Raw genomic sequence first — 25,205 nt, 5'->3', positions numbered from 1 at the left:
TTGCCTTTTTACTTTTTTTAGTATCTTTCAAAAAGCAAGCTCTAAATTTGTGTCTATTTGTTTTTGGTTAATCCTCACCTGAGGATATTTTTTCAATTGATTTTTAGAAAGTGGAAGGGAGGGAGTGAGGGAGGAGGGGAGAGAGAGAAACATCAATGTGGGAAAGACACATTGATGGGTTGCCTCCTGCACGTGCCACGACAGAGGCTGGAGATTGAACCTGTGACCCTTTGATCTGTGGGCTGGCTCTCTAACCACTGACCAAAACTAGCCAGGGCAAGCTCTAAATTAATGAAAATCCAATTTAGCAGTATTCCCTTTATGCTTCATGGTTTTTGTGTTTAAAAAAAATCTTTGCGCCCTAGCCAGTTTGGCTCAGCGGTTAGAGTGTCGGCCTGCGGTCCGGAGAGACCCAGGTTCGGTTCCCGCTAAGGGCACGTAATTCGGTTGCAGTTTGTCCCCGGCCTTGGTTGGTCGTGCGGGTGGCAGCCACTTGATGTGTCCCTTCACGTCGATGTTTCTCTCTCTCTCTCCCTTCCTCTCTCTCCCTCCCACTCCATCTGTACAAAAAAATGGAAAAAATATCCTCGGGTGAGGATTAAAAAAAAAAATCTTTGCATATCCCAACATCATAAAGATTTTTTTCTCCTGTGGTTTTAGCTTCTACAGTTAGGCCTATGATCAAATTTAATTTTTGTGGATGGCGTGAGATATAAGAATCAATGTTCATCCCCCAACCCAGTATGATAGCTATTCGATGAAAATGCTTTTTTAAAAAAATCCTCACCTGAGGATATTTTTCCATTTATCATCAGATGGGGGTGGGTGAGGGGAGAGAGCTAGAGAAACATTGATGTGAGAGAGACACATTGACTGGTCACCTCTCACATGACAAATACTTTGGTTATGGGGTGCTGGTCAGTAATTTTATTTTAATCTTGGAGGGAGGGAGGGAGAGAAACAGTGAGAGAGAGAGGAGGAAACATCCTTGTGAGAAACATCCATCAGTTGCCTCCTGAACATGCCTCCACCAGGGATCAATCCTGAAACCTGGGTATGTGTCTTAACTGGGAATTGAACTTGTCATCTTTTGGTGTACAGGACAACACTCCAGCCAACTGAACCACACTGGCCAGGGCTTCTTGTAATATTTTTATCTGATTTTTGTATCAGGGTAATGCTGGACTCATAAAATTTGTCTTGAAATCTTTCCTCTTCTGATTCTGAAAGACTGCAAGATAAATATTACTTCTTCCTTTAAGGTTGAATACAATTCATCAGTAAAGCCACTTGTCCTGGAGTTTTTTTGTGGAAAGATTTAAAATTACAAATATACTTAACAAATGTAGAGTTATTTTTATTTTCGATTTCTTCCTGTGTCCATTTTGATAATTTGCAAATTTCATGGAATTTGACCATGTCATCTAAATTAGAATTTATTGGCATAAAGTGATTCATTATATTCTCTGTAGGATCTGTTATCTTTCATTTCTGATACTGATCATTTTTGTTTTCTCTTTTGAATTAGACTAGCTAAAGGTTTATCATTTGTTGATCGTCTCAAACAGCTTTGGTTTCACTGATTTCTCCATTTGTCTATTTTCTATTTCATTGATTTTTTTTTTTACTTTAATCTTCATTATATTCTTCCATCTAGTATTTACTTTGGATTTAAAATGCTTTTTGTTTTCTTTATTGATTTTAGAGAGAGAGGAATGGAGAGAGAGAGATAGGAACATCAATGAGAGAGAACATCGATTGGCCACCTTCTGCATGCCCCCCACTGGGGATCGAGCCCACAACCTGGGCATGTGCCCTGACCGGGAATAGAACCGGTGACCTCTTGGTGCATGGGTCGATGCTCAACCACTGAGCCACACTGGCTGGGCTTTTTTTTTTTTTTTTTACCTTTTTAAGGTAGATCATTGTATTTAAACCTTTTGTCTTTTTAAATGTAAGAATCTGAAGCTATGAATTTTTCTCTAAGCACTTCTTTAGCTTTATCTTACATAGTTTTGCTATGTTGTATATTCCTATTCATTGAATTAAAAATATTATCTAGCCCTGGCCGGTTTTGCTCAGTGGTTAGAGCGTTGGCCTGCGGTCTGGAGAGACCTGGGTTCGGTTCCCGCTAAGGGTACGTACCTCGGTTGCGGTTTGTCCCTGGCCCTCGTTGGGTCTTGTGGGTGGCAACCACTCCATGTGTCCCTTTCACGTCGATGTTTCTCTCTCTCTCCCTCCCACTCTATCTGAACAAAATATCAAAAAAAAAAAATGTCCTCAGGTGAGGATAAAAAAATATATATATATCTAATTTTCATTCTGACTTTTCCTTGACTCATGGGTTATTTATTTAAAAGTGTGTTATTTACTTATATTATCTACATTAGAATTATTGGACTATTTAGGAATGAATTACTTAATTTTCAAGCAATTTGTTATTTAGCAGTTAGCAAAGTTTTTTAATTTTCTAATTTAATTTCATTGTGGTAAGAGTAAATGTTCTGCATCATTTCAGTCCTTTTAAGTATATTGAGACTTGTTTTATGTCACCATGTACATACAGCGGTCACTGGGAAAGAATGCTATGTTTTGCTATTGTTGGGTTTAGTATTTTGTAATTATCAACGATGTCAGGTTGGTTAATAGTGTTCATGTCCTTCCAATTTCCTGTCTATCAAATACTGAGAGTGTTGAAATCTCCAAACACAATTATGGATTTGTATGCTGCTTCTATTGCTCTTTTCAGCTCTGTCATTTTCAGGTTCACATTTTTGAAGCTCTACATTCAGGGTTAAATCTGGTGAATGTCTCTTTTATCTTTATGAAATGTCCTTTTTATCTCTGGCAATACTCCTTGTCTTGAAATCTACTTCATGTTAATATAGCTACTCCAGCCCAGCCTGTGTGGTTCAGTGGTTGAGCGTTGACCCATGCACCAAGAGGTTGGTGGTTTGATTCCTGGTCAGGGCACATGTCCAGGTTGTGGGCCAAATCCCCAGTGGGCGCATGCAGGAGGCAGCCAATTGATGTTCTCTCTCTCTCTCTAATCAATAAAGAAAAAAAAAAATTAGCCCTGGCCAGTTTGGCTCAGCAGTTGGAGCATCGGCCTGCGGACCAGAGTCCCGGGTTTGGTTCCTGTTAGGGGCACTCCAGTTTTCTTATGATTAGTTTTCATGGTAGATCTTTTATTCATCTTTTACTCTAACCCACCTGTTAATTGCCTTTATACTAAGTGATGGTATTATCTTTGGTCTTACTTTTTTATCTGAAAATCTTTGCCTTTTAGTTGGAGTTTAAATCATTTTATTTTAATTTTTATTCTCTTTTCTGCTACTTTCCTGCCCTCCTTTGGGCAGATTTCAGATTTATACCAAGATTGTTTATCCTAGCCAAGAATTGCACTATATATTGGTAATAAGCATTAACAGCCATTCACCTTTAGTGGCATGTGGCACATGTTAAAAATACCTCAGTATGGCCCTGGCCGGTTTGGCTCAGCGGTTAGAGCGCCCGCCTGCGGTCCGGAGAGACCCGGGTTCGGTTTCCGCTAAGGGCACGTACCTCGGCCCTGGTTGGTCGTGCGGATGGCAGCCACTCGATGTGTCCTTTTCACATCGACGTTTCTCTCTCTCTCTCTTCCTCTCTCTCCCTCCCACTCTGTCTGAACAAAGAATGGAAAAATGTCCTTGGGTGAGGATAAAAAAAAAATACCTCAGTATGTATTAATTCAGAACAACTTCATGAGCTAACTAGCCTTATTATCTCCTTTTAAAAGATAAGAAAACCAAGTTTAGAGAATTTAAGTAATTTTCTTAAGGGCACCAAGATAGTGACAGAGCCAGGCTTTGATCCCTGGGCCATCTGACTTTAAAACTCTAGCCCTTAACCTTTTCTCTCTGCTGACTCAGTGCCTCAAAACTGTTGCTAGTCTGTCTTTGAGAAGCCAACTGAGAACAGTGTGTCTACTTTAAAATGCAATGTTGTCTCAATTTACTAAGTTGGCCTTGAGTCCCACATCACTGATAATGGAAACTTAAAAATATCCTCAGCTTTCTATCCTGTTACATGTACTTAATATTTATTTACATCTGTACCTGCCTTTACATAATCATCTCTTAGCAAGAACACACGTGTATACACACAAATGCACATATACAAATATGCGTACACACAAATACATAAACACACAAATACACACACACAACACACATACAAAAGTGTGCGCCTCCCTGGCCCCCCCTGCCCCCACCCCCGGGCTTTGAATCCACTCTATTCTATCTTTGTAGAAACTTGAACTATCAGTTATTCTTCCTTTTTCCTATCTTCAAATTCTTCCCTTCCCTTTCTCAATTAGCTCCTTCCTCTCAGTCTATAAACTTGCTCAAGTTTCATCATCCAAGAGAAACTCTCCTGTCTCTGCCTGATTCAAGCTTCCACAAACTGTACCCCACTGAATGTGTTCCTACCCCATACTCAAACTGTAGTGCCCCTAGTTGCCACAGGACTGGACATTTTCCAGTTCTCATTACACTTCTACCATTTCTTCCTTAAACTCTCCTCTTCTTTGATTTTTACTCTACTTATAAAGAAGAGTATGTAACAGTGACTGTATGTGGCCTGCAAAGCCTTTACAGAAAAGTTTACCACCCCTATCCTAGACATGAGGGAAGAGCAAAGAAGTTTAAAAATTTGAATTGGTGCCCTCAGTGTTTCAAGATGTAGCCATTAAAAATGTTTGCTATTAGAATCAGAAAACAAATGATAATCTGATAGAGAGGCCACGGCCAGAAAAGTAACCAGAAACAAAAATAGAACAGTGCATTGTGTGTGTGTGTGTGGGGGGGGGGGGTGGTGTTGGTTTTCATTATGATATCATCTGACCTATTTGCTTTAACAAAAATTCCTCCTAAAGAAAGTGAGAGCAGCCCTGGCCAGTTTGACTCAGCAGTTGGAGCGTCGGCCTGTGGACCAGAGATTCCTGGGTTTGGTTCCCACTAAGGGCATGTACCTCGGCTGCAGTTTGTCTCCAGCCCTGGTTGGGGTCGTGTGGGTGGCAGTCAGTTGTTGGGTCTCTCTCACATTGATGTTTCTCTCTCTCTCTTCCTCCCTCTCTCCTTGCTTTATCTGAAGAAAAATGAAAAAAAAAAAAAAATGTCCTCGGGTGAGAATAAAAAAAAAAAAAGCAGAAACATTGGAGGGGAAGAAGCAATGTAGGCAGTACGTGAGGAGCATGTCTCAGAACAGAGGAAGTCCAATCCTCTAATGCAGCAGGCTTGCTGAGTCCTGGCAGGGTAAATAAAAAGGGGCTCAGATCTAGATATGTTCTTGTGAAAAGAAAAACACAGGAATACATTCCAAAAATTTTGTGAAAAAATAAGAAACGTTACAAAATGGCATCAGACATTAGAGCTTCAAATTAGAAGACTATGAAGCAATGCCTTCAAAGTTCTGGGGAAATTATTACTATTATTTTTAAAATATGTTTTTATTGAGGTTTTAGAGAGAGGAAGGGAGAAAGAGAGAGAGAAACATCGATGTGAGAGAGAAACATCCATTGGTTGCCTCCTACTGGGGATCGAGCCTGAAACCTGGATATGTGCCCTGATCGGGAATTGAACTGGGGGACCTCACAGTCCATGGGGTTGGTGCTCAATCCACTAAGCCACACCGGCTATTCCTAAGGAAATTATTTTGAACTTATATTTTCTAAACAGCCAAACTATTAAGCATAAATGCAAAGTAAAAGAGGCAAGCAAGGAACCAGAAAGTTTAGCCTTCTCTCAGAGAAAGCCTTCTCTCCAAGAAAAACGAGTCAAGAAAATAGGTAAAACAGAGGCTGGGGATCTGAGGAGTGGACCTAAACAGGGATAGAAACAAAGGACATTTCAGGACCACAGCTATGCAAATGGTCTGCATTGAAAACAGAATACTGTATCAGCGAGTTCTGAGGAAAATGCCTTAAGAAACTGGATTCACGCAAATCACGTAATAAGAAAGTTTATCTTAGTGATGAGAGAAAGCACATGTTTCATTTGTCAACGATAGCAGTTTCAAACTCCAGGGAAAACAAAAATCTGAACAAGAATGCCATAGTTCAAATATACAGCAAGCTAAAACATGACATGAGCTTTTAGCATTTGATGGGATACTGAAAAGATATTTGTCTCTGATGCTTACACTTCTTTGAGCTGCACTGGTATGGCATTATATTTCACTCTTTGGGTTAGGTACACTCCTTGCTTCTGGGGAGAATTATGTCATAAATGCTATTTCAGTTTTCAACTTTTAGATAAAACAGTTTAATTATTAAATATGTAAATACAAAAGTAATCTGACAAGGGCTGTCAGAAATTGGGAGAAGAGGGAGAAAAATTGGGAAAAATATGGGCCCTTATTTCCTCATTTTCACAGTAGATATTCTTGAGAAACGGTAAATTCACGGATCAAGAAAACAGAGGGTTCAATATATTATTTACAAGAAAGGTAAATATAAAAACTAAAAATGATACACTTGACAAGACTGGGAGGAGGAAGGAAAGGGGAAGTGGGTTCCTTTGGGTTGGCAGATTCCTTGGTAGGGATAGGATGCTGTAGGATATGGTAGGTAGAGCCATTTTGTTTTTCTTAATAATTTATGGTTGATTAATCTTACATTGTTTCGACCAAAGTTCAAAAAGTACAGAAGGGTTTGCAGTGAAGTTTTCCTCTTACCTGTTCCCAGCCTTCTAGAATTCCATTTTGGAGGGGCAGCTGTTATTATTCTATTCTTTCCTGTCGTTCATATGTATGTGTGTATACATATATGTATACACAAAAAAAATAGTAGGAGCACCATAGTAGTATACTATTCTATACTGTTAAAAAACAAACTTTGAGTGAATTTTAAAGATTACTTTATTCAATGATTCATGAATTGGGCGGCATCCCATCTATCAGAAAGGAACTCCACAGCGAAAGATACAATCATCAAAATGGAAAGGCTGCCCACTGTATGGGAGAGCATAATTGCCAATGATATATCAGATAAGGGGTTAATTTCCAATATATATAGAGTGCTCATACAACTCAACAAAAGGAAGACAAAGAACCCAATTAAAAAATGGGCAGAGGAACTAAATAGACACCTCTCCAAACAGGACATGCAAATGGCTAAGAGACATATGAAGAAATGCCCAACATCACTAATCATCAGAGAGATGCAAATTAAAACAACAATGAGGTATCACCTCACACCTGTCAGAATGGCCGCCATCAACAAATCATCAAACAAGTGTTGGCGAGGGTGTGGAGAAAAGGGGACTCTAGTACACTGCTGGTGGGAATGCGGACTGGTGCAACCACTATGGAAAACACTATGGTGTTACCTCAAAAAATTAAAAATTGAACTGCCATTTGACCCAGTGATCCCACTTCTAGGAATATACCCTAAGAAGCCTGAAACACCAATCAGAAAGAATATATGTACCCCCATGTTTGTAGCAGCACTATTTACAATCGCTAAGATCTGGAAATAGCCCAAGTATCCGAATGGATAAAAAAGCTGTGGTACATATACACAATGGAGTACTACACAGCTGTAAGAAAGAAAGATCTCTTATCCTTTGAGACTACATGGAGGAACCTGGAAAGTATCATCCTAAGTGAAACAAGCCAAACAGAGAAAGACAAGTATCATATGATCTCACTTATTTGTGGAATATAATGAACCTAACAGTCTGAGGAATGGGGTAGTCCCAGAGACGTGGAAGTGGGGTACAGATTGACAATCCCCAGAAGAGGGGATGGTGGGGGGAGAAATAAACCACAGAACTTATATGCATGTATGCATGAACAATGGACATGGACAACAAAGCTGGGGACGGCAGGGAGGGAGGGGGAGGGGGGAATCAGTGGGGGAGAAAGGAGAAACATCTGTAACAGAAAGTAATAATAATAAAAAAAAGCTCCAAGGAGTTGTACAAAATGAAATACTTATAGGCAGATAAACTACTGAAACGTAGTTTGTTTGTGGCAAGGTCACAGAGGTCTATTAAGCAGATTACCTCACTAGTGCTAACCAGGTCATTCCTGATGACTGGTTTAAAGAGTTCATTCCTGGGAGAGGCAAAATTAATTAAATTAGGCATAAAGTCTCATTTTGTGAAGGCTTAGCATAAGTGATTACATTTGGTGCCTGTTCTCTTTTTAAAATATGTTTTTATTGATTTTAGAGAGGAAGGGAGAGATAGAAACATGGATGGGAGAAACATCAATCGGCTGTCCCCTGCATGCCCCTTACTGGGAATCGAACCTGTGATCTCTTGGTGCATGGGATGACTCTCAATCCACTAAGCCACACCGGCCCAGCTGTTGTCTCTTTTTCCATAGTACTTTTTTTTTTAACCCTCAACCAAGGATATTTTTCTATTTATCTTCAGATAGAGTGGGAGGGAGAGGGAGAGAGAAATATCGACACGAGAGGGACACATCGACTGGTTGCCTCCAGCACGACCCCGACCAGGGCCGGGGATGAACCACAAATGAGGTATAAGCCCTTGATCGGAATCAAACCTGTGCCTCTTTGGTCCATGTACTGATGCTCCAACCACTAAGCAAAACCAGCCAGGGTTTAACAGTATTTTTCTTTTCTCACATCACAATGTATCTATACATTTGCTTCCTCTCAGTGTCTAGATCTCATTTTGGTTAAAGCTTCGGGAACATAGCATCATACATGTTTGAACAGACATCCCTTAACCAGGCCAGTCAATGGACAGGATTTTTTAGATAAATGCTGTTACTGTACCAGAAATCATTCCGCATGAGTAGCAGTATATCATAGAATTGCCTAGCAATGGAATTTGCTGGGTCAAAGGAATGGGCATTTTCTAATTTAAAATATAGCCTGGCTGGTGTGGCTCAGTGGATTGAGCCTCGTCCCATGGACTGAGAGGTCCCGATTTGATTCCTGGTCAGGGCACATGCCCAGGTTTCAGGCTCCATCCCCAGTAGGGGGCTTGCAGGAGGCAGCTAATCGATGTCTCTCTCCTTTCCTTTCTAAGAAATCAATAAAAACATATTTTAAAATATACTTGTAAGTTTACCTAAGAGACTATCATCCCACATTACAATCTGCTTCCTGAGAGAGCCTGCTAGGACTGATCCCACTATGCACTCAGCTAACTTTCCATATGGAGTTCAACACTATGTCCTCCCTATGTCCCAATTCCCCACCTCTCCCAACCCCAGCCCTTTTTACTGACCTTTCTGAAATCCCCTCTCGTCAATAAAACCAGCATCTCCTAGATGTCTGCACCAGATGTTTGATAAATAGCACTCTTCCCCAGAGTTCTAAAATGATCAGTAGGCCCTGGGCTTCCTCCTCCTTCCCGGACAGGGCCTCTTCAGTTCTCATAGGGAGGAGCAGAAGTGCCTGTTCAGGAAGCAGTTGGGGGTGTGGGAAGCTTGTTTCTCCTTTCAAACTCCTTTCTTCTCCCCTGGGGGCAGTGAATGGCAAGGGGCAGAGACCAGGGATGTTGGCTAGCAGAGTTCCTGTCATGGGACTGAGTGCAGCAGCAGCACCCCTGTCCTACCAGCTCCTATAGAAACCTGTCCTGAGGACCCTGCTTTCTCTGCAGCCCAGCATATGGTCTGTACCATCTTTGTGTCCTCGATACCCTGGGCCTGGAAGTGGGGGAGAGGACTTGTCTTCTGTTCATTGCTGCCTGCAGGCCTTAGTTTCCCCACTCCAACCCCTTCCCACCTGCTTCTATGAAGCTCATACCAAGGAGCCATGACCTTCCTTCCACATTGCAGTCACTTCCAGGCACTTTGTCATTGTCCATCACTCACTGGCAGTTCTCCATGCTGCTCATCACTTTTTTTTTTTTCTTTATTGATTTTTAGAGAGAGGAAGTGAGAGGGAGAGATAGAAACATCAATGAGAGAGAACATCGATTGGCCACCTCCTGCATGCCTTCCACTGGGATTGGGCTCACAACGTGGGCATGTGCCCTGACTGGGAATCAAACCAGTGACCTCTTAGTGCATGGGTCAACGCTAAACCACTGAGCCACACTGGCTGGGCACTGCTCATCTCTTAATCCATCCGGTCCCTGGTCCCTGTCTTTCGAGCTTTGATTTCACTGCAGCCCCCTCCCTCCCTCTTTCCCTAGATCCTATCATTGCTGATGTGAGCTCCCTCCCTCCCCAGTTCTTCAGCCCTTCAGTGAGCAGACCTGTTTACTTCCCAGTTACCCTCACAGGGTCTGACTCCAGGGCTCACTGTCATAATCAACCCTCCCTCCCGACCCCCAACGACAGACCTGGCATTGGCCTTCATCTGCTCCCACTCCTGCCCACTCCACTGCTGCATCCAAATGCCAGGTGTGGGGTAGGGTGAGGGGCCTTCTCCAGTCCTCTGTTCTCCCTCCTGGATCAGTACACCTCTCTCCAAGGTCAGTATGCCTCTCTCCAGGATGACACTCAAATACTGGCAAAGCTGCTGAAAAAGCTTGTCTCAAAATGACCCCACTGGACTCCACTCTTCCTCCCGCCATTTCATTTTTCCTTTCTTGAAAACTGCAGTCTGTACTCATTCTCTCTCTGCTCCTGTTCTCTGAAAAACTCACCAAGAACACAACCACACTTATCTCTTGGGTTGTTGGTCTCATTCCTGCTAATTTGTAGTTCTGTGTAGACTAAAATAATAGTCTTCTTATCCAAACATTTCCCAGGCTTTTACTTTTTCCCATGTAGACTTTTAAGAATGTTATATATTTTTAAAACTGGATCTTAAGCTGGGCCAGAGTGGCTCAATAGACTGAGCATCGTACCATGGACTGAGAGGTCCCAGTTCCTCTCCTGCCAGAGCACACACTCAGGCTGCCAGCTGGATCCCCAGTAGGGGGCGTGCAGGAAACAACTGATTGATGTTTCTAAGAAAAAAGATCAGTAAAACATAAAAATAGGATCTTAATTTGTGATTAGATTTTTCCCATTCTGAGAAAAAGAAGATGTCGGTTCTCTTAAATTTATGGTTTCATTTTATTTGTAACACTTTTAAATCAGACCATTTGGAGCTTATTTTAATATGAAAAATGAGTATATCTAACTTTGCTTTTTCAAGGTGGTAACCCAGATTTTACCAGCATTATTGTTGAAATCTCCCTTTCCCTAACATGCCCCCTTCATGCGACACACATTCTTGTATATTTTGTTCATTTATGGATTCTATTTGGTTCCAGAGATCCATTTATGTACCAGAAGCATGGTGTTTCAACTACACTGTATTATAGGTTTAAAAACAATATTTGACTATTGTTGTCTATTTGCTTTTCTGTTTTAATTTCAGGGTCATCTTGTCTATCTGTGTTTTAAGTTATGTGACATTTGACATCTTAAAATGCTTTTCATATAGCATAGATATTTCTCATTACTAGGTATTTTATCATTTTTTGGTGCTATTGAAAAAATAGCCTTCCATTATATTTTGACTTTTCTGTTGATTTTGTGTTCAAAGAAAAACTCAGTGATTTCTTTTTTTTTTTTTTTAGTCATGGCTTTTCAGTTGCTTCTCTTAGATTTTTCTGGGAATCACTTATCTATAAATAATTTCACCTTCTCCTTTTATAGCTTTTTTCTCATCTAAGTGACTTTTCCTTTACAATCATTTCCACTACACTATTTGTTTTACCACATGAACCTCTAACTATAATAAAACTTGTTATTAATCCTTACCTGAGGATATTTTTTTCCATTGATTTTTAGAGAGGGGGAGGGGAGGGGGAGAGGGAGGGAGAACAGGAGACACATGGACTGGTTGCCTCCCACACACTCTCAACTGGGGCCAGGGACAGAACCCACAACCCAGGTACATGCCCCTGACCGGAAATCAAACCCACAATCCCTCAGTGCTTGGACCAATGCTCTAACCACTGAACCACACTGGCTAAGGCTATAATAAAATTTTGAATGATACTGATAACAGAATGGATAGAAACACAATAGGAGGTACAGTATGATGCCTTTTTTTTTTTTTTTAAATCCTTACCCGAAGACATTTTTTTCAATTTTTTTTCAGACAGAGTGGGAGGGAGAGAGGGGAAGAGAGAGAAACATCTATGTGAAAGGGACACAAAGAGTGGCTGCCACCTGCACGACACAACCAGGGCCGGGGACAAACTGCAACCGAGGTATGTGCCCCTAGCAAGAACCGAACCCGGGTCTCTCTGGACCGCAGGCTGACACTCTAACAATTGAGCCAAACCGGCCAGGGGTATGTTGCTTTTAATCTCCATGAAGTCAGACCAGTCTGCTGACGTTTAGCTGAGTAGTGATTTGTGAAAGAGGACAGGAATCATTACCTGAGAGAGTGGATGGGTTTTTTGCCCCACTTCTGGTTCTGTCTTTTGTACTGGTAATGAATTTTAACTTGCTTAAGAGTTATGAGGAATGTCATTCACATACCACAAAATTTTATTAATGTAATTTTAAGGCCAATTAACTAATTTTATTCAGAGTAAGTCTACATTAAATTACAATATTAATTTCTAGAGACAGTGAACTTAAAATATAAGAAGTAGAAATCTATTTGGTCTTTTACAGACCACATATTATAGAACTCAAAATGAAAATTTACAAATATAGAAATGATGATACTTAAAGAGGATTTTCATATGGAAACCCATAAGGTGTCATATTTTAAACACGCATGTTTCAAAAAGGCAGAATCTTTGAGTACTTTAGCACAAAATCAAATTATATAAACTTGGTATATTCCAGAAAATATTGCTTTAAACACTTATACCATGATCAAAATTCCTTTGGTAGTTTTTAATCAAAATGAAACATGCTATTATGTAAAATATAAAGTACTTTTAAATGTTATCATAAAAGTATCTTTGTTATAGTTACCATACTAACATCATCATCTGCTATTGAACCTCACCTATACATACACAACATGAAACCAGGTGCCAATGAAATCCTTTTAATCTTTTGACAAAATAACCTCTGCTTCACAATAAAGACTTTAAGTCTCCTATAAAACGTTTTACAGTGGTTATAGCACAGAGAACGACTGTCCTTGTGCATGACTGTAAAAATAAAACCAAACTTTATTATACCAATCATACAAATACTTCAATTAAAAAAAAAAATCAAACAGCAGTTACCCCAATGCAAAAAAAAAAAAAAAAAAAAGAGGAACTGCTAGACTCAATCTCAGAATGGTAAACACAAACACACCATCTTCTCCAAAACCTTAAACAGAAAGTTCACAAATAATTCAGTGGAAATAAAGACGCTGATGAGTTTACTGCATCAAACACATCAGACCCGATGTCCTCTTGGCACATCAGAGATCTTACTGAGAAACCTCATTATAGAAAAATCAGTCATCAAAGTTTAAAACTTTTTGAAAATAAATGAAACAGATGCTAGTATTTAGGTTGCATAATTAATAAGCCAGTTTTTAACACTGACTTTCTTCCTAATGTTCACCAATTAAGGGTTCTTGTTTTTAATCTAAGTGTTCATCAACTAAGATAGTTTATCTTCAGGAATACCTAAGTAATCTCTGTAGCTAAAGAATGCAGCATAGAGGGTCTTTTTATTGTGCATTCATGATCACCCACACAAAAACAAACTGAACTTTCAGTTCTTTGCCTCAAGAACACCATCTTACATTTAACCAATACCTTCTTGTCCAATTACAATGTCATTCTGCACAGAGCAATGGAAACAATTTATATACCTAAAAGAACAAGAGGAAGAACTGGAGGGTGAAAAGATACATATGCCATTTGCAATTCCTTAAGCCTTCTGAAGGGTTATCCAAGAATCATCTCCTTTCCTTCTAATCCAAAGTATCCATGCTGGCTCAATCCCAGAAAGCCCTGGAAATAGCACAGAAGTGTTTCACTGCTCTGAAGATACATTCCAGTGTCTCATGAAAGAAAACAGCTGGCCCACGCATCAGGCCACGTAGTGGTACTGATTTGGATTGTCTTTGTCTCTCTCCATATAGTCTCTGTCTATAAGAGATTCGATTCTCTTTTTCAAATCTCCAGGCTAAAAAAGAAAAAAAAACCCAATTACAGTGGCATTAAATTTACAAACATAGGGGAACATCATTCATGAAGTATGTGCTTATAATTATGCACATATATTACATATCTATATATATTTGTAATTATACAACGAGTAGACTAAAGCCCCCTACTTCAAAGACAATGTTAACATTATCTCCTGATCAAAGTGCTTCCATGTGAATTTACTGTCAGAGCAGTGCTTTCTATGCGAATGTGAAACTTGTGAAATGTAAATACGTTATTTATGATTACTAATGAGTACATATACACGGCAGATCCTTTAAGGCAGTGGTCCTCAACCTTCCTAATGTCGCAACCCTTTAATACAGTTCCTCATGTTGTATGTGGGTGTGTCTGCATGTGGGCGGACCTGCCTGGAGATGGATAAAGAAGTCTGATAGAGGAGCGATGTCTCGGTTTCCTAAGACCATTGGAAATATGTTTTCCGATGATCTTAGGCAACCCCTGTGAAAGGGTCATTTGACCCCCAAAGGGGCATGACCCACAGGTTAAGAACCACTGCTTTAAGGTAACACATCTGTTTGTTTGAAAGGAAAATCTGGTAATGTCTCAGGGCACTTCCAAATCTGTTAATTACATTTCTCCCTAAGTACTATATTATTGCACTTCCAAATCTGTTAATTACATTTCTCCCTAAGTACTATATTATTATATATTTACTACATAAACATAATCACAGATTCTGAATGTTTCTTTGCTAAAAGTAGATGACTGAATTGACATGTCCATACCATGACATGTCTGTCCAGGAAGGGCACCTCTGGCTCTGCTGTGTTAGGAAGCACAACTATGCTGACGACTATGAGCAAGCTTTTACCTGTATGTTCTTTCTTCCAAACAGCATCACTCTATTCAATGATAGATCATACATTTTACAATATGTGGCTGAAACCCAATTACCTACCTATCGAAGTAGAAGTAGGTGCCACAGTAGTATGCACACCTTAACTGCTACTAAGTCTTTTAATTGCTGGGTTTTGCATCTGCAAAGGGGAAAATTAACATTCTCCCTGGTTCATGGTAGGGAAGAACGGTGTACGGTGTACGAAGCAGTGTTCCATCACTGTGCAGAGCACTGGGGAGCATATACTGCCTCTGGAGAGTACAGGAGCCCAATATTTGCTGAGATAGGATGGTACTCTCACCTGCTATTTCAGTCGAGACTCACTAGTCCACCTTAACTCCTTTGGTGAGAAGGGAGGGTCAGCTGCTCTTTTATCAAACTGGACAACACACAATCAGGGTTCTTGCACCACAAAAGCACATGTGGCAGGGTTTAGACACTTTTGAAAGGCCAAGTGTCATGAGAGTCCCATACTTTCTAGGTGGGTATATACATATTTTAAAGAGCTTTTCACTTATCCTATGCTCCATACACAGCCGGGAGATCTCATTTCTGGAAATACGCATGGACTGAAAGGTTTTAGGGCAGGCTTTTTACTCAACAGCAATGAGGATATATTACGAGGTAAAGAATGCTTTGTAGCCCGGTCGGTGTGGCTCAGTGGACTGAGCGTTGGCCCATAGACTGAGAGATCCCAGTTTGATTTCTGGTCAGGGCACATGCCCAGGTTGCGGGCTTGTTCCACAGTAGGGGCTGTGCAGGAGGCAGCTGATTGATGTTTCTCACATTGATGTTTCTATCTCTCTCTCCCTAAAAAAAAAAAAAATCAATAAATAAAATATTAAAAAGAAAAAGAATGCTTTTAGTTTGAAAATGCTGTGTAAATTAGTTGTTAGTATGATCTCCTTAAAATCCTGTGATAAAACCAGAATTGTTACAACTACTGAGAATAAATGTGTCCATTTCCATGTAGTACCTTCCTCTTCTCTTCTTGAAAATATAAGTACATGCTTGCAAATGGAAAATTTAGGTATCTATCATTCCTGCAATGGTGCTGAAGAACATAATGAGATCAAGTTCTTACTATCATCACTTGCCAGGTTTTCTACACTTAGTATATACACAAAGGTAGATTTTTGTAGCAAATGATCACTTATAATGTAGAACAAATGATATGATTCTGAAGGTAGTGAGAATCAAACATGTTTTGCCAATGGTTTAGCACAATACTACAGTTTTAATTAAGCCTATATACTTTTACCTTTACTGGAAATTTCAGCTGATTATACAATTCAGACACTAGAAGATTATGACCAAGAGTCTTTCTCATCTTCATTATTCTGACTATAGCAGCATCAATCTGATACTGTCTGTCCTGAAACACTCTCTCAGTGGTGCTGACTTGTTCTTCAACCTGCACAAAAGACAAAAAGTAAAATGTAAAGATAAATTTTAGTATTAATTATTTCATACTGTTGAGTATGACTAGGAACTTTTGATGCAAACAAAGGCCAAACTTGGGATGAATCCTGTTCTGCTATGCATTTTTATGTGTTCTAATAAAATGTAGCTTCCCCAAAACAGTGCAACTTCAGTACCAAAACTTGAAAAATAAATTAAAAAGTTATTAAAAAAAAGCTGTAAAAACCCTATATAATTCTGGATTAAATCCAGTAGCACAAAAAAACAAAATCGAAGCATAATAGCCATAAGAATTTATTCCAGAAATGTAAGCTTTGTTCAACATTGGGAACCCACTAATGTAACAGAGATCATCACAATAATTTTAAGGTTAAACTATAATCATCTTGATAGGGCATAAAATTAAAAATTGATTTTTGATTTAAAACATACTTGAGCATATAGGGAGTAATTAGAAGAAAAAAACGTGAACAGATAAAGAGCTGTTATCAGAAGCAAACAGCAAACACTGATAACTTGATGTTAAATAGCAACCTAAAGGGGGTCTGCAGATCAAAGGAGAGTGGAGGAGAGGCAGGTCTGTGTATGTATGTATGTAAGATATGTTCTGGGACAGGAGAATCTAAGCTTTCATCATATTTTCAAAGGGATCCATGACCCAAAAAAAGGTTATTGTTCCCTGTACTAAAGATATAAACTGCGTGAGTGTAAACAAAAGTGGCAATAAGTGGTTTTCTCTGGGGGAAAGAGATAACAGTCCAACTTTGGAACTATAACTCCAAAATTTTACACCCTTTAATCACTCTATTATAAATTCCTAATAGTAAAAGACATGGCTCAAAGGATATGTCCACTTAACATGTGTGTCAAATTACCCACTAAAAAAGGCCTATGAATCCAAACATCTTAAAAAAACAAAAGAAAAAAAAACAACAACCCATAAAAAGAGAGTACCTGTTTTCCCATATATTACCAACCCGGGCTGTAACAAACTTTTAAACATTTCCCAAACTGACAGATGAAAAATGGAATGTTACTTTAATTTGAATTTCATAAAAATTACTGATGAGTGAACATCTCTTATATATTTACTGGTCTTTTGTATTTCTTTTTGTGTAATCTGAACGTATTTTCTGACTTTGAACACCTCTATGTAAGTGAAACAATCACTGTCTACTGATGGAGGTGGAGAAAGTATTTGTGATACCACTCAGATCAATGAAAGCTGTCCTTGTGTTATCTGAATCGACCCCACTCCTTCAAAAGGCCTCTCCTCAATCATTTACATGTACAAGTGGGCCAGCTGGACACCCTGTTATGTCAGTGGGTTCCAGGGGTGTACCTGCCCACCTGGCCTGTATGTCTGATAACAGCACAAGGGTGCAAGGGCTTCTGCATTAGGAAGGGCCTGAGGGCAGTGGGCCAGAACCTGCTCTGGACACGAACCTTGAGAATCTGATCAAAGCTACAGATGCTCCACCTGTACACAGATCACAGATACAATGTCAGTGGGTCCATGACACCCACAACTCTTACCACTTCCACCCCAGGACCCTGGCTGAGGCCGAGGCTGAGAGAATGGCTGAAATGTGCTGTGCAAAAATAAAAAGACAAGTCACGAAATGACATGCTCTCTCTGCTAACAGAATTTGATATAGGAATCTCTGATTTATCATACCACTTTTGTGAATAAGAATAACTGTTAAATGCATTTCTTTCTGACTTTCATGCCTATTGTGAATATTGAGTTAAAGGAAAGCTACATTAAAATGAGTCTTCTTATAAACACTGTATTCAGATTAGATACTTTAGAAATATGCTTCAGAACTCTTACAGTCAAGAAATTATAAAAACCAGTGATTCCTTGAACACCCTCTCTATAAGTAGAAAGAGAAAATTTATACATACGGTTTCCTTCATCTGAATTTGATTGATCTTTATTCGAAATAATTTGTGCTTGAATTCTCCGTTAAAAATGAATTTGTCTCCATCTTCTACCTCCTTTCCTTTGGGACTTTTAATCAAAACTCGTGCTTTGCCACAGGCCAGAGACTGTAATGTTCTTCGTAATTCACTGTCCTCTGAATGGGGAGAAAAATGCAGGCACAGATCAGCATTAAAATGAGTAACAACACTCAACAACAATGAAAGAAACAACACTCTCAAGTGTAATGAACAGATGTAGAGTCTACATCTTCTCTTAAATGAGTGTTTTAAAATCAAGAAATCCACATTCACGAAGAGTTGCTTTCATACCTATCCCAGTGGCCATTTTTATTTCTTCAAAGCTGAATCCATCCCCTTCATTGAACATGAGAAGCACCAGAGTCTGGAAGAGGGACACCTGAAACTCTTTCTTTCCCTTAAAGAAAACAAACATATCATGTGAGAAGCAATGTTTGCACAATCTTGAAAAATTTTAAGAAGCTTCTTTTTGCTCTCAAACTTTGGGGGAAGGGGTGTAAGAAATTACTAATTAGCCACCAAATAAGAAATTATATTGCTGATTATACAAGAATAAAATGACTTGATATTGCACTTAAAAATTCTTTAGTCAATTATGTTGAACAAGAAGGGGATTATCATTATTTGAAGTCAGATGCTGCTGACACAAATCTAACAGCACCGTGTCCCTTTTTGGCCTGCCAAGATCCTCTTAATGACGGTTAGGAATGCCACTGGAGTGAGTGGACAAAGTGTGAGAAGGCCCAGTGACAAAACCTGTATGGACAGGGAAGCTAGCAAAAGATCCAGCTAAGATCATTGTTAAAAGAATGAGTAATGAAATAAGCACACCTTAAAAAAATAATTTTTTTTCTTTATTGATTTTAGAGAGAGTGGAAGTAAGAGGGAAGAGAGAGAAACATTGATGAGAGAGAACATCGACTGGCTGCCCCCTGCATGACCCCACTGGGGATCAGGCCCACAACCTGGGCATGGGCCCTGACCAGAAATCGAACCAGTGACCTCTTGGTGTATGGGTCAACGCTCAACTACTGAGCCACACTGGCCGAAAGAAATAAGCACATCTTAAAGGATCATAAACTGTTGACCTAGCTTCCCTTTTATGTGCCTGTGATGTACATGACTAATATAACCCAGCTTTGGGCCTCACATAATTCCCCACCTCTATTCAAAAATTCCCCACTGCAGAGGCTTTCCACACGTAATTAGTTGTGTGTGGAGAACAGAGCATGCTGTATGAGTGCTTCATAATCAGGCCTTGCCATGCAGGGCAAGAACTGCAGTCATGCAATCATTCTGCAGACGTTCAGTTCTGAAGCTGGCAGTAAAGGGGATCATATCCTAACTTTTATAATACCTCAAAAAGACAAGTAGGTGTTATTTTATATATATAACCATGCATAATAACACACAATGTAACATAAATGCAAAACTTATGCACAATTGCGCACACACACACAGTTGACCCTTGAACACGTCTGAACTGCATGTGTCCACTTATACTTTATTATTTTTATTTATTTACTTATTTGAAATTATTAATTTCAATTAATGGGATGATGTTGGTTAATGAAATTATATAGGTTTCAGGTGTACAATTCTATTACATCATCTGTATATTATATTGTGTGTTCATTACCCCAAGTCAAGTCCTCCATCACCATTTTCTCCCCTTCTACCTCCCCTCAACCCTCTTCCCCTCTGGTAATCACTATACTGTTATCTGTGTCTGAGGTATTATTATTATTTTTTGTTTAACCCCTTCACCTTTTCACCCAATCCCCCAAACCCACTTCCCTCCGAGCTATCAGTCTGTTCTCTGTATCTATGAGTCTGTCTCTATTTTGTTTATTTTGTTCATTAAATTCCACATGTAAGTGAAATCATATGGTACTTGTGTTTCTCTAATTGGCTTATTTCACTTGGCATAATACTCTCTAGGGTCCATCCATGTTGCTGCAAAAGGTAAGAGTTCCTTCTTTTTTACAGTTGAGTAGTATTCCAATGTACCACACAGCTTTTTCATCTGCTCACCTACTGATGGACACTTGGGTTGCTGTTGTTAATAACACTTCAGTGAACAGAGGGGTGCAAATATTCTTTAGAATTACTGTTTCAGGTTTCTTTGGATGTATTACTAGAGGTAGAATTGCTGGGTCGTAAGGCAGTTCCATTTTCAATTTTTTGCATAGGGGCTCTACCAATCTGCATTCCCACCAACAGTGCATGAGGGTTCTTTTTTCTCCACATCCTCACCAACACTTGTTTGTTGATTTACTGATGATAGCCATTCTGACAGGTTTCAGGTGATAAATCTCACTGTGGTTTAAAATTGCATTTTTCTGATTAGTGACAATGAGCATCTTTTCTGGTCTGTTGGCCATCTGTATATCCTCTTTGGAGAAGTGTCTATTTTAGGTTTTTGCCCATTTTTAAATTGTATTGTTTTTTGATGTTGAGTTATAAGTTCTTTCTTGTTTTAAATATGTTTTTATTGATTTTAGAGAGAGAAGAAGGGAGAGGGAGATAGAAACATTGATGAAAGAGAAACATCGATTGGCTGCCTCCTGCACATCCCCTACTGGGGATCTCTAGATGCATGGGATGATGCTCAATCCACTGAGCCACACCACCTAGGCAAGTTATAAGTTCTTTATAAATTTTGGATATTAACCCCTTATCAGATGTATTGGCGAACATGTTCTCTCCTTCAGTGGGTTGTCTTTTCATTTTGTTGATGGTTTCCTTTGCTGTGCAAAAAACATTTTAGTTTGATGTAGTCCCATTTATTATGTTTTCCTTGCCTGAGGAGCACGTATTAGAAAAAAATATTGCTAAGAGAATTTTCAGATCTTTCACTGCCTGTTTTCTTCTAGGATTTTTATGGTTTTGAGTCTTATATTTAAATCTTTAATTCCTTTTAAGTTTATGCTTGTGCATGGTGTACAAAGGTGATCTAGTTTCATTTTTTTGCACATATCAATTTTCCCAACACAACTAATTGAACAGACTATCTTTACTCTATTGTATTTTCTTGCCTCCTTTGTCAAATATTAATTGACCATAAAGGCATGGATTTATTTCTGGGCTCTCTATTCTATTCCGTTGATCTATATAACTATTTTTATGCCAGTACCATGCTGTTTTAATTACTACGTCCTTGTAGTAACAGTTTGATATCAGGTAGCGTGATTCCTCCAACTTTGTTCTTCTTTCTCAAGACTGCTGTGGCTATTCTGGGTCTTTTGTGGTTCCATATAAATTTTTGGAATGTTTGTTCTGGTTGTGAAATATACCACTGGCATCTTGAAAGGAATTGCATTGAATTTATAGACTGCTTTGGATAGTATGGACATTTTAATAAATTAACTCTTTCTATCATGAGCATGGTACATGCTTCCACTGATTTGTATCTTCAATGTCTTATAATTTCCCACGTACAGGTCTTTTATATTCTTGGTTAAATTTATTCTGTGGTACTTTATTTATTTTTTTTTATGCAATTATAAATGAAACTGTTTTCTTAGTTTCCCTTTCTGATAGTTCATTATTGGTACATATAAATGCAACTAATTTCTGGATATTTATTTTGTATCCTGCTACTTTATTGAATTCATTGATCAGTAGTTTTTTGGTGGAATCTTTAGGATTCTCTAAATACAATATCATGTCATCTGCCACTTACACTTAAAAAAAAAAAAATCCACATATAAGTGGCCCCATACAGTTCAAACTGAAGTTGTTCAAAGGTCAACTGTATAATTTATGATAGTGTATAGATATGTATTATAACAGCAAACACAATAGGAATTTTGTCATTTTTTAGTGTACATTAATTTTATTTACAAAATTGAAATTAAATTAGAATATGAACTGTATGCATTTCCCCTCTTAAATGATCACTTTTAATAACAGGACTGCAACAGATATTTTTATTCATTAATCTGAGAAAAGATCTTATTAAGATGAATTCCCAGAACTAGTACTAATGCAACAACACATGTGATTTGAGAAGTTCTGAGATATGCACGGTCAAACTGCCCTTTATAAGCCTCATGTTCTCCCTCCAGCAGTGGGCAAGAGTTGCTATTTCTTTTAGTTTTAGCCTCTATCATCTTCATAGTCAAAAGTAGCATTTTATTGTATTTTAATTTGCAATCTTTTGATTGGCAGAGAAGTAGAATACATTTTCATGGATAACAATTTTTTAGTCTTGCTTTTATGAGTTGCCTCTCCACATCCTTTGCTCATTTTCCAATTAGGTAAATGCTTTTGTGTTTACTTCTTATTCAACTGTTACATTTTATTGACCTACAAAAGCCAATGTTGGAGTTATACTGAATCATCTTTTCCTTGCTTTGCTACTAAAGTTCAATCACAATTTTAAAAATTCTGTTAACATACTTACAAAAATAAAAAATGAATTTAATAGAAAAAGAACTCACTTCCTTAAACTCTGCTTTTAAAACAGCATGTCCCAACGTGGTTTGCCATTGAAGTTTTCGACCACTGTGCTTTCCGAGATAAAAGGTCTTAAATACTTCCTGAAGTTTAATCATCTGTTAAGTATAGAAAAACAATTATGCTAAACACCATTAATCATTCAATTTATAATTTTTCACAGCTGAATAAAAAGATCAATTCTGTTCTTACGGTTATTTTTCTGCATTCCATTACCTGTGAAAATGGTCCACCACTCTAAGACATTGGTGTTTCCCCTCAAACAATGGGATAAACTGGTGTTTAATGTACAAACAGGTTGTATTCTGTAGTCTCTACACCACACACCCAGGCTTCCCTGGCCAGTAACATATTCAATGAAGACCACACTGGCCATCCTCAGAGATGCTGTCTGAAGGCCCAGATGTACCCTACTCGTCTTAGCTCAAGCTCGCACTGACTCCTAACTGTGCTTAGGGCCTGTGATAACTCATCTGTGAACACTGAACCATGGTAATGGCAAGGCCCAGGCATCCAAGCTGCTGTGAGGGTTAACAGAAAACACTCAGGACAGTGCATGCACAGGAGGCATGACATAGCTAGCCATTACTTTCATTGCTATTTTCTTAGAGGATTTCTTACACCTTCCAAACTTTCTGCCAGTTTTTTATTGCTCTAATCTCACTTCTAAGTTCCTGAAATCCTCCTCCTCCTACAGGTGTCCCCTTCCTTTCCCATTCCTGTGTCTGTTGATGTTTATGGACAAACTCTTATTTCTCTGACATAGTTTCTGTAAACATGTTCTATGCACTATATCCTGTAATTTACTTTGCTCATTATTTTCTTTAGTTCCTTTCACATCTACTTCACTCTGCACCCAAGATCACGAGGGATCTGTGCTGCCAAATCTAATGGCTCTCCTCAGGCTTCATCTTGAGAGATGATCCCTCTCAACAGCTTCCCACAAAGCAGCCTCCTTCTGCCTTCCATGACACTCATCGCTTGGACTTCTGTCTCGAGTCCACACCTTCTGAGTCTTTGGTTTGTCTTTCTACCCACTCCACACATACGAGTATCTCCAGGGCCCTGTACTCTTCCCATTTTACACTCTGGTCAGTATCTTTGGCCACTTCCAAGTTCTTTCTATGAGTAAAATTCTTCCACGGCTTGCTAAGGCCCCTTTCCTCTGAAACTTCTGACCTCACTGGCCTGATGCCTTCCTTCCCTCTCTGTGGTCCCTTTCCCCATTTCACTGAGCACACTGCCTCATCTTCCCTCAGGATTTCACACACGTTTCCTCTACCAGCTGTGAACCCAATTTCTTAATACCAATTCAAGCCCTGGCCAGTTTGGCTCGCGGTTAGAGCGTCAGCCTGCGGAGAGACCCGGGTTTGGTTCCCGCTAAGGGCACGTACCTCGGTTGCAGTTTGTCCCCAGCCCTGGTTGGTCATGTGGGTGGCAGCCACTCGATGTGTCCCTTTCACATCGATGTTTCTCTCTCTCCCTCCTACTCTATCTGAACAAAATATCAAAAAATGTCCTCGGGTGAGGATAAAACAAACAAACAAAAACAATACCAATGCATTTTTCAGAACTGCTTCCTCAGAGAAGCCTTCCCCAACCACACTTAGCTCTGATAGTATTCACGGCAATTTGTAAATACCTCCTCTGGACAGCGCTGAAAGAGGGCAGGACCAGGTCTGGGATTTTCACTGCTATACAAACTGTGTAAAATACTAGCCAGGCCCTGGCTGGTTTGGCTCAGCGGTTGGAGCGTCGGCCCACGGACCAGTGAGTCACAGCTTCGATTCTGGTCAAGGGCACATACCTTGGTTGCGGTTTATCCCCGACCCTGGTCGGGGTCATGCAGGAGGCAGCCAGTCGATGTGTGTCTCTCACATCGATTTTCTCTCTCTCTCCCTCCCACTCTATCTGAAGATAAATAGAAAAATATCCTCAGGTAAGGATGAAAAAAAAAACAAAAACTAGCAGGTGCCAAGTGAATAAATAATTCCTGCTGCTCCTGGGCCTGAGTGCCCTTTCAGTGAGTGCGTCTGAAGAGGTGCTCTCTGTCAGAATGCCTCTCAGCCTCACATCTACTTGGCAAACTCCCTTTCATGCTTCAACAGTCATAATTGCCCCATGTACCATTACCCAACTTCAACATCAAATCCCAGGCCCCCATGATATCATTTCATTTCTAAGTATTTTAGTGTATATTCAAGTCTTTTAGTATTAATTTTCTTAATCCTCACCTGAGAATCTTTTTCCATTGATTTTTAGATAGAGTGGAAGGGAGGGAAAGAGAAACCTTGACATGAGAGAAACACATAGATTGGCTGCTTCCTGAACCACCCCGATAAGGACAGGGGGCAAACCTGCAACCCAAGTATGTGCCCTTAACTGGGAATTGAACCCATGATCCTCAGGTCTGTAGG

At 39.4% G+C, this 25,205-nt stretch overlaps 1 protein-coding gene across 5 annotated transcripts in view; it reads right to left on the bottom strand.

Moving 5' to 3' along the window:
- Nucleotides 1-12,441: 12,441 nt before the first annotated feature.
- The window catches only part of CUL4A (cullin 4A), a 65,335-nt gene continuing 52,571 nt past the window's right edge, over nt 12,442-25,205 (bottom strand). For all 5 annotated transcript variants that reach the window (XM_036249503.1, XM_036249505.1, XM_036249504.1 and 2 more), the window contains 5 exons: nt 22,773-22,886; nt 18,619-18,724; nt 18,271-18,443; nt 16,202-16,354; nt 12,442-14,055 (listed from right to left, as the gene is read on the bottom strand). In XM_036249503.1, coding sequence (XP_036105396.1) covers nt 13,960-14,055; nt 16,202-16,354; nt 18,271-18,443; nt 18,619-18,724; nt 22,773-22,886 — 642 coding nt within the window. In that variant the 3' untranslated portion in view covers nt 12,442-13,959. The remainder of the gene's footprint in view (nt 14,056-16,201; nt 16,355-18,270; nt 18,444-18,618; nt 18,725-22,772; nt 22,887-25,205) is intronic.

Source organism: Molossus molossus, unplaced genomic scaffold (genome assembly GCF_014108415.1).
Source record: "Molossus molossus isolate mMolMol1 unplaced genomic scaffold, mMolMol1.p scaffold_m16_p_9, whole genome shotgun sequence".
NCBI classification, from domain to species: domain Eukaryota; kingdom Metazoa; phylum Chordata; class Mammalia; order Chiroptera; family Molossidae; genus Molossus; species Molossus molossus.
This window is presented reverse-complemented; position numbering and strand designations above follow the sequence as displayed.